At 46.1% G+C, this 10884-nt stretch overlaps 1 protein-coding gene across 2 annotated transcripts in view; it reads left to right on the top strand.

Moving 5' to 3' along the window:
* The first annotated feature begins 215 nt into the window (after positions 1-215).
* DNAAF5 (dynein axonemal assembly factor 5) overlaps positions 216-10884 on the top strand; it is an 82382-nt gene continuing 71713 nt past the window's right edge. The window contains exons 1-2 of one of the 2 annotated variants that reach the window (XM_073636846.1): positions 216-979; positions 4541-4725. In XM_073636846.1, the coding sequence (XP_073492947.1) occupies positions 448-979; positions 4541-4725 (717 nt within the window). In that variant the 5' untranslated portion in view covers positions 216-447. The remainder of the gene's footprint in view (positions 980-4540; positions 4726-10884) is intronic. The other variant, XM_073636845.1, reaches the window with a different exon arrangement.

The raw sequence follows: 10884 nt of genomic DNA, 5'->3' as shown, positions 1-10884 counted from the left end.
ACATTATCTTTCACAATATAAAAAAAGAAATTGAGCTAACTTTACTGTTGTCTTATTTTTTTATTCAAAAAAGTGATATTTTTCCAAAAAAGCAAGCTTGTAAGACTGCTACGCAAATACGGTGTGAAAAAAAAGTATTGCAATGACCGCCATTTTATTCTCTAGGGTGTTAGAAAAAAAACAATATATAATGTTTGGGGGTTCTAAGTAATTTTCTAACAAAAAAAAAAAAACCTGTTTTAAACATGTAAACACATAAATTCGAAAACGAGGCTGGTCTTAAACCGCCTAAACATTCCTGTTGTAGAGGAGTACAGGCCTCGCGTCGCTTAGCAACCACAGCTCGCCGCTCCTACGGCCGAGTGTTCTTTGTTAACAAAGCTTGTTGAAAGCGTCGTTGCTGCGCTGAGTTGAGGAAGCCGCTTGTGGTAACTAAGGCCGGCAAACATGGCGGCGGAGGGAGAGCAGCGTGCAGCCAGTGAGGTCTCTCAGGCATTGGCCCGGCACCTGAACTGCCTGAACGATGACAACAAGAACACCCGGAGGAGAGCCCTGGCCGCCATCCAGAAGGAGGTGGAGGACAAGCGGCTGTCCAGCGGGGCTCTGCAGGAAGTGTTCGGGGAGCTGCTGAGACCTCTGCTCCGGTGCTTGGCGGACCCCATGGAGAAGTGCCGGGAGGTGTCCATCCAGATCATCACCTATTGTGTCACCAATGTGCCCAGACCTGAGGAGTCCCTTCCCTACCTCATCCCGACTATCAGCCAGCGCCTGGGCCACCAGGAGATCACAGAGCCCTCTGAGGAGCTCCGCCTGGGCCTCAGCCAGCTCCTCACCCTGCTGGTGGAGGTGTGTGGGAGGAAGCTGGGCCCCTACCTGGACGAGATGGTGAGGATATTACAGAGGACCATCGTAGATCCATTCCCGGAGGTCAAGAAGGAAAGCTGCAGGTGTGCCGCCAACTACGCCAGGGCCATCCCGGGTAATGTCACCCCTCTACACCCCCCATCACACCTTCCCCTTCCAGCAACACACGCAGCGAAGTGTGAAAAGTGCCACAAAATGCACATCGCACTTACAGTGCTGCTAATTCTTATGGCCCGTACACACGATCCGAAAATCGGATGGAAAATACCGCTTTATGATAATCGGATCGTTTCTACACAGCTTTTGAGAACCGACAGTTCATCCGTTATTATCTGATTGGACAAACATGAAAATTTTTCTCATACAATACCAGATCATACCATTTTTTGTTTATTCAGTACAGTTGTCTGAAAATACAATAGAAATACATTACAACGCATGACATCGCTTCCAATTTAAAAAAAAAAAAAAATTTAAATTTATTATTCTGTCGTACGAGAATTTGCATCACTTTAGTAACCTCTCCATTTTCGATATGCAACTAGCATGCAAAAAAAAACCCAAAAAACGGATGATCTGTCGTCCAATTTTCAGGTTCGTGTGTACAGGCCATAAGGCTGCATTTGCACCTAAGCATTCTGCCCTCATCTCTGGAAACACGTGGCAAAATGCACATTGTGATTGCAGCGCCGTTAAGAGCCCATTCACACATGAATGACATAGGAATGCATGCACGATCCTGTGCGAATCACATGCAGTTCTGAGTAGGGTAGCACCGATACTGGTATTAGTGCTGATACTAAGCATTTGCATTCATACTCGTGCAAGTGCTCTGATAGCTGAAACTGATATCTTTTGCGGTGTAATTTGAGCCCATACAAAATTAATGGGCTCAAATCGCATGCGATTTGAACAGGAATGCGGTGTGATTCCTGTCCGAATCGCATGCAGTTCCCCCCACCGCTCTTGTGTAAACCAGGGCTTGTCACAGTGACTTCAGCCAGGGTTCACACAGGAGCTGTGTGGGATATTGCACGTGATTCAGACAGCATTCCTGTACAAAATGCATGCGATTCTTTGCAGTGCGGTTTGAGCCCATACATTTTGTATGGACTCCAATCGCACCGCAAAAGTATCGGTACTCAGTATCAGCGAGCACCTGACCGAAAGTATTGGTACTCACCAGTAAAAAAAAAAAAAAAATGTTATCAGTGCAACCCTAGTTCTGAGTAGTACCATTTTTAGCCCACTCATTTTGAATGGGCTGAAATCGCACTGCATCAAAAGTACTGCAAGAGCTAATTTTGGAAACATGCTGCAACCAGATTGTGCGGTACTCTTGTACCATGTGATCAGGTGCGCTCAAACACGCTGCGTTTGTGCAGTGCTTCCTGAATGTGCTGCTTGAAGCCCGCCCTGAGTGGAGGTTTCCCGCACCACATTCTGCTGTGAAAGGACCATAATTCTTAGGCTGCGTTCACACCAAAGTTTTCCAGGCGCACAGACAGAAATGCGCATTTCGTCCCTCATCTCTGGAAGCACGATAAAAAGCATGGCAAATCGCATATCATGCTTGTAGTGCCATTATTTTGTAACCACTTGCCGACCGTGCTATAGCCAGAAGATGATTACAGCGTGATTGTCCAGTTCTGGAAGTGCATCTATTGTCATCCTCCCAGAACCCACCGTCCCCGGGGTGGGCGTCAGACACACTCTGATCAGACAGAGCGAGGTAAAGGGCCAGTCATGGTGGCCCTTTATCATGTGATCAGCTGTGTCCAATCACAGCTGATCACATGTAAACAAATGCCGATTATCGGCATTTCCCCTCCTCAGCTATCCTGTGACAGAGGACATTTACACTGATAATCGGGGCATTGATCATCCTTGCCCTTGTTATCAGTGCAGAAGAAAAATTATCCATTTACAAAACTTTATAACAGAAACAAAAAAAAAAAAGATTTATTTTTTTTTCAAAATGTTATGTCTTTCTTTCATTTTAGCAAAAAAATAAAAAAAACACAATTGTGATTGTAAGGGTTAGGTTTTTTTTTTTTTTTTTAAATGACAAACCTATCCTACTTCCACTGTGCAGCTCGTTTTGCACAAAATGGCCCCGAACATCCTCTTCTGGAGTCCCTCGGTGACTCTCGCGGCTCCTCCCCACATCAGATAACCCCCTAGGAGAAGCGCTCTCCTGAGGGGGTTACCTTGCGGGCGCACTCCCGAGTCCAGCATTCGGTGTCCATAGCCGCCGAATGTACGACTCAGCCCCGCCCCCGGTGCCTGCGGCATTTGATTGACAGCAGCAGGAGCCAACGGCTGCGCTGCTATCAATCTATCCAATCAAGAGCTGAGAACCACAGGCAGAGGGACAGCGCGTCCCCGCCAGGTCAAGTTCCGGGGCTCAGGTAAGTAAAATGGGGGGGGCTGGGGGGCCGGTCACTGCCAGGTGTTTTTTCACCTTAATGCATAGGATGCGTTAAGGTGAAAAAACACAAAGGTTTACAACCCCTTTAAATACCACCAAAAGAAAGCTCTATCTGTCTCAAAAAAATAATTTCCTCAGTAAAGTGTTGCATGACCGCGCAATTGTCATTCAAAATGTGAGACCGCTGAATATTGGCCTGGGCAGGAAGGGGATCAAAGTGTCCAGTAGACAAGTGGTTAATGGCACCCCAAACACAGGTATCACAAAATGGGCTTGGTTCAGAGCCAAAAGTACATGAGCTACTTTGGTGCATTTTTTTGCCTGTATCGCTATCGCGATAAGGACACTTGAAGCGGTGCTCCGGTGTGAACGCAGCCTTAATGGCACCCCAGTCATGTAACAAAACACATGAGGCTCACTGAGGGGGAAATGAAAAGTGCAGGAGCTGCTCTGGTGTGTTTCACAGGTAGAAAGGGCTACCCTATGCTATCATGCCACAAACACGGGGAAAAAAACAAAAGCGTGTGAATGGGACCTCATTCTGCTGGTACTGATTGTACGTATATGTGTGCATGCGGTATTCCATAGAGAACTGATGTTTACAAGGAATTATAGAGACTCAAACATCCTTGAGAAATACATGAGGCCATAAAATAGGCTGTGGGTGTTTTTCCGCATCCAGGATACACAGCTGGCACGTAAAGCCCACCATAGTAATAAATGGCTGTAGGCAGGTTTGCCTTTATGTTGTGGAGTTAGGAGAATAGCTGTGGTTGAGTATTTGAACAAAAGACACTGGGCAGGGCTGACACCACTTAGTCAACAAATATTCACCTTTCCTGAATTTTTCCCAAAAAAACCCCATTGCATTCCAGAATTCCCAAACACATTACATACCACTGTCCGGCCAGTAAAAGTGTTGCTCTATTTCTCCTCCATGTGTGTGGGCCGTGCATGGCCTGTCAGCAGGAAGTCCGCAGGAAGTGTGGCTGGACACAGCAGCAGCTGCTCCAGCTCATTCAAACTATGCATATGCACAATGCACTCGCTTCTCTCTAGCAGCAGAAGCTGGGCCGCTGAATGCATTTCTGGCAGATGAACAGTTATTTTTCTGTACTTGGGTCTTTAAAGGGATAAAACTTGGATAAATGTGTGTGTATTGCACAGCCAGACAATACTTAACTGGACAACAGAATCACTATTGCATCAGTTTAAAAGAAATCTGCTCTTTTTTTTTTGTTTCAGAACATTTTCACATGCAGTCGGAATCGCTCATAAAACCTCTTATGCAGACAATATCACATCAGCATTCTAAAGTGCGTATAGCTGTCATCCAGACAACAGGAGCTGTGATACAGCATGGCAACGGGAAGTCCGTGGACGATGCTCTTTCTCATTTGGCGCAGAGACTTTTTGATGATTCGCCACAAGTATGTAAAGTTAAAATGAAGATCAGTAGCACTTGGAAGTTATTGCCCATCGTAGACCCATCTGTGCATGTGCCTACCCCATCTCTCCCTCTCCTCTTTGCAGTCAGCACCCCTTTTTCCCTTCTGGATTGTTGATAGCCATTCATTTAAAGCTGCACCTGCACATAGCTTAACCATTTCCAGTCTCAAGAGCTACCCTTATGTCTCCCTCCCCCCCCAAAAAAAAAAAAAGTTGATGTCTAAATTGTCAGGATCTTACTAGATGCTCTCATTGACAGGGCTCCCTGCCCTCTACCAATAGTACCAAGAAAATATATCACCAGCACACCATACTCAAAGTTGAAGATAGGAGACTAAAAAATGTCCTATGACATTTAGAGGTCACTAAATACTTCTTACTAAAGCTGCCAATAGATGTATTGCAATTTGTTCGGTTCAGCAGGTACCTGACGAATTTTAATCCATTTTATGGGCACTGTGGTAGTAAAAAAAGTCAAACTACCAATCAACTTCTGTACAGCTGCCCTGCTGGAAAATTTCCTCTTGACCAGCTCTGCAGGCTATAGTCAGCAGCGCTGATCTGTGTATTCTGACGTCAGGGAAGTCTCCCTGCTGTCAGAATACAATGACACAGCATGGAGAATTCCCCCATCCACCTCAAATGTGTGGATTGGGGAATCCAGTCAAATCTTTCATGCAACCAGCTGGCTGAACAAAAAAAAAACAGACGCATATATGGCCAGCTAAAGGCAGCAGTGACCATGAACAGGAAACAAATACAGAGTTTAACCACTTCAGCCCCGGAAGATTTTACCCCCTTCCTGACCACAGCACTTTTTGCACTGCGTCGCTTTGACAATTGCGCGGTCATGCGATGTTGCACCCAAACAAAATTGACGTACCTTTTTTCCCACAAATAGAGCTTTCTTTTGCTGGTATTTGATCACCTCTGCGGTTTTTATTTTTTGCACTATAAACAAAAAAAGAACGACAATTTTGAGAAAAAAATTTTTTTTACTTTTTGCTATAATAAATATCCCCCAAAAATATATATATAAAAAAAACATTTTTTTCCTCAGTTTAGGCTGATACGTATTCTACATATTTTTGGTAAAAAAATCGCAATAAGCGTATATTGATTGGTTTGTGCAAAAGCTGGCCGTCTATGGTACCATGAGGGCGATTCGCGCAGCCGAGCCATGTTGCCACAGTATAACTGCGGCGGCTGGTCGGCATGTGGTTAAATAGACCACCATAACAAATCAGAGTTACCCCCTCCCCCATCGTAAAATTGCAGGCACAGACGAGGATTGAACCCATGAGTTTTGGTTTACGAGGCCAATGCCTTACCACCTCGCCACTGCATGTTTTATGTGTTTCTAAGGGTGGGGGACTCTGGCTAATCTAGATTTTTGTTGTCACTCCTGCCTGAGGAAGGGGTTGTTGGTGGCCCTGGGATGCCGGTTCTTATTACATGCAGTATACCCAGTGGGGGTTCCCAGCAATTAATTATAGGTGGAAAGCCACATTGAAAGCAGACAGTCTGCGTCCAGGGCTGATTTTTTTGCAGGTAATCGGCGGTTTAGTGATTACAAGGAGCTCCCGCAATTAGCTGTGGAAGCTGTCTGCCTTCCATTGATTTGTGTGGTTTCTGCCCACAGCTAATTGCTGGGAACCCCCGTTAGATCTCCTACATCAGGGATATGCAAATAGTGGACCTCAAGCTGTTGCAAAACTACAAGTCCCATCAAGCTCTGCTTCTGGGTGTCATGCTTGTGGCTGTCAGAGTCTTGCTATGCCTCATGGGACTTGTAGTTTTGCAACAGCTGGAGGTCCGCTAATTGCATAACCCTGTCCTACATGTAATCACTAATGGCCTCATTCACAAGTGTGACAAATGTCCTGTCTTTATCTTTGATTACGATGTGCTGGTGAAATCTGTCATTTAGATTTTACCATCAGAAATCCAGCATGTTTGCAACTACAATAACCCCATATAGTTTCAGAAACCTACAACCATTTATTTGGGGGAGACATTTTGGTTGCCATTTTAGCTGCGTTGGTGCATGTATACAAATTTGAATTTGTTCTACATGCCACAGCTGAGTCATTCTGAAAGTTGCTGAACCCTTACATATACCCAGTGAAGTGACTAGTGATACTCGCAGAGATTACACCCCCCCCCCCACAAATGTTTTACCTGTTTATCTGCAGTCTTCTCTGCTCTTCACCCATTCAAAGTCCAGAATTTATAAAGCTTATCTGAGCCTTTAGAAAAAAAAATGGGGTGGAGAGCTGAAGTCACACTCTGAGGAGCTCAGGGAGGAGAACACACACAGCTGATGCTGTCAATCAGCTGGAGCTCCCTTCCCTGTCACTTTTTTTCCTCTTGGTGTCAGGGAAACGTTTTAGAGGTGATTCATGCTGATAACAGAGGAAGGAAGCAGCAGACAGAACTGACACTTTGTGCTCTTAATTGAGACAAGTACACACTATAGAGGGATATGCTTTGTTCATATTTCATGTCTGAGGTTTACAACCACTTTAACCAAGGTCAAAATGGAGTTGTTGGGTAAGGACATACATTTTTGGATTATGAAGGCTTGAAGTCTGCAGATTGTCTTGTGAGAAGGAAAGTTTTTTAAAAGGGTAATTGTTTATATTTAGTTACATTTGAAACAATATTTGCTACTATTATTATGTATGCCAGAGTACTTCTTCTATTAAGAAATAAAAATTGGATTGCAACCTTTGCAAAGCAAAGACTTTGCTGCGCCAAAAAACCCCAAACAGTCTGAGTATTTAAACCATTGTGCTGCCATATCCACATTCCATCCCCACACATCTTGAAAAGGTTAAGATGAGGTTGTTGTCACAGATTTTCAATCACTAGATTGGTTGGCAATGAGCGAGTGGGTGGAGGCGGCGCTTGCCAAGGAGGAAGCTCTTCAGTAGGATGTTTGGCATAACAAGTATTGGATGCCAACAAATACCTTTCACTCACATCCAACAGTTTCATCATTATAGGCTTCTCAATAAAAACAAGCTGTTATTTAGTAATAGAACCCTACGCTGTTAATTAAGGGCAGTAGATTTCCACTAATATGCTTCTCTTTTGGATGAAAACGGCAGATTTTCCTTCCACTCATGCAATGGGAAATGAAAGTGACATTTTGAATCAGAGTGCTTTGACACCTCTGCTATAGCAATGATGACTGAAGAGATGAACACTTTGCATTTACTCATGAATAAAAGCTGTTAAGTGATTTACATCCATAAACCCTTTACATTATTTGAGGATGCCTTTATAGCTTTTCCAAAGGCAAAAATATTTTTTATTAAAATAAGCATATTATACTCAACTGCTCTGTGCAATGGATTGCACAGAGCAGCCCCGAACCTTCTCTTCTGGGATCCCCTGCCAGCAATCTTGGCTTCCTCTCTTCTGTAGAAGTATTAGAGAAACCAGTGAGCACTCAGGAGGCGAAGCTGCTGGCACTAAAGGTGACCAACCCAATACAGTAATTACATTCAAAGAAGTGCAGCGCTATAAACATCAAGTGACAATCCTATAACAATCATATAAGTAAAATATTAACCTTTAAAATAGATAAGAATGAAAATAGTGGAAAATCATGCACATAGGGGTTTATTTACTAAAGGCAAATCCACTTTGCACTACAAGTGCACTTGGAAGTGCAGTCGCTGTAGATCCGAAGGGGACTTGCAAGGAAAGTAAAAAACTGTATTTTTGCTTGTACATGATTGGACGATAAAATCAGCAGATCTTCCCCTCATTTCAGATCTTCCCCTCATTTCAGATCTTCCCCTCATTTCAGATCTGCAGCGACTGCACTTCCAAGTGCACTTGCAGTGCGCTTGTAGTGCAGAGTGGATTTGCCTTTAGTAAATCAACCCCATAGTCTAATAGTGTCCATAATAAAAGTCCTCAAAGTGACAAGGTTTTTGTGAGAATTGAAGAAAGAATCCCCTGAAAGTAACACTTTCCAGTGCAACAATAAGGATATGTAAAGTGACTCCAGTGCTCTTCCTCCACCAATATGCACTCACCAGAATGCAGTTGATAAACAGCATATACGTATCAAGCCTTTCTACAGGAACCCACAGCAGCCATTCAAAAAATTCTCCAGATGTTAAAGTACTCAATCAGGCAGGAATCCTAATTGAAAAGATGCGTACCATACAGCGCCCAAAAGGTAGTATTTAGTATAGTATGTTTTAAAAGGCTGATTAGCAATTAAATTGCCAAATAAAAACATTCCACATGATGTACATCAAGGTAAAAACAACACGGCCGGACTTGCAGCAATGGCCAGCAATCCTTACCTTGGATACGGCGGCATGACATCAGCACGTAAGGCCCCTCCGATGCGTTTCGTGCAATGCACATCCTCAGGGGATATATCTACTCTTCTGTGCCTGTCAATATAGTAAGTCACTTGCTATGGGGGCAGACATGTGGGCTCGCTTCTGAGCCGGGCTGTGTACATCCACAGGCAAACACAGTACAGCTCGGCTCAACCCCAGCTCTCTTCTCACAGGATTTGAATGACTGCAACAGGAGCCAATGACTCTTGCTGCTCTCATGCCGCGTACACACGATCGGACTTTCTGGCATACTTGGTCCAGCAGACTTTCCGACGGACTTTGTCTGCCAGGTGCGCCGAACTTTAAAACGGACTGACTTGCCCACACACAACCAGACTTTCCGGCGGGCTAGGTCCGCCCGTCTTTCCGACGGACTTTCACCGGAGTTACGGCAGACTTTCAGAATGAACGGACTTGCCCACACATGGACAAGTCCGTTCATTTTGAACGTGAGTCAGGTACGACGGGACTAGAAAAGGAAGACAATCTTGCCGCTTTTATCGGCGAGATTGACACCTTGCAAGCCCCGTCGCGGGTCATACCAGGCCCTTAGGTCTGGTATGGGTTATAAAGGGAACCCCCTACGCCGAAAAAACGGCGCGGGGTCCCCCCTAAAATCCATACCAGACCCCGATCCGAGCACGCAGGCCGGTCAGGAAAGGGGGTGGGGACGAGCGAGCGCCCCCCCCCCCCCCCGAGCCGTACCAGGCCGCATGCCCTCAACATGGGGGGTGGGTGCTTTGGGGGAGGGGGCGCCCTGTGGGACCCCCCCACCCCACAGCACCTTGTCCCCATGTTGATGAGGACAAGGGCCTCTTCCCGACAACCTTATCGGAATCCGGTAGCCCCCTATAAGAGGGCCCCCAGATCCCGGCCCCCCACCCTATGTGAATGAGTATGGGGTACATGGTACCCCTACCCATGCACCTAGGGAAAAAGTGTCAATAATAAAACACACTACACAGATTTTTAAATTAATTTATTAAACCGCTCCGGGGGGGTCTTCTTCCGGCTTCGGGGGTTCCTCTTCTCCCGGCGTCCGGTTGGTTCTTCTCCGCTCCCTCTGGCCTCTTCTGCCGGCTCCTCCGCTGTCATCATGCCGTTCTTTTGCCAGCGTAGGTCCGGACTTCTGGGCTTCTTGTCTTCTTCCCTCTTCTCTTCTCCAGATGTTGACATGACGCTCTCTCTGGCTGGACTGCTCTCTGAGGGCTCCGTTGTGACTCATATAGGCGGAGACCCCGCCCCCTTATGACGTCACAGTCCCTGGGCATGCTGGGACTGTGACGTTTTAGGGGGCGTGGTCAACATCACCCAGTGACCACGCCCCCTAAAACGTCACAGTCCCAGCATGCCCAGGGACTGTGACGTCATAAGGGGGCGGGGTCTCCGCCTATATAGGTCACAACGGAGCGCTCAGAGAGCAGTCCAGCCGGAGAGAGTGTCATGTCAACATCTGGAGAAGGGAAGAAGACAAGAAGCCCAGAAGTCCGGACCTCCGCTGGCAAAAGAGCGGCATGAAGACAGCGGAGGATCCGGCAGAAGAACTGGAACACCGGGAGAAGAGGCCAGAGGGAGCGGAGAAGAACCAACCGGACGCCGGGAGAAGAGGAAGCCGGCGTAGGGGGTTCCCTTTAAAATCCATACCAGACCTAAGAGCCTGGTATGCCCCGCGCTCGCCGCAATAGGAAAATTTGTTTTTCCTATTGCAGCGAGCGCGAAATGCAATACCCTGCCCTTGCGTTGTATCTGGTCCGTTGGACCAGCATACAG

This window comes from Aquarana catesbeiana, linkage group LG06, assembly GCF_042186555.1.
Source record: "Aquarana catesbeiana isolate 2022-GZ linkage group LG06, ASM4218655v1, whole genome shotgun sequence".
NCBI lineage: Eukaryota > Metazoa > Chordata > Amphibia > Anura > Ranidae > Aquarana > Aquarana catesbeiana.
This window is presented reverse-complemented; position numbering and strand designations above follow the sequence as displayed.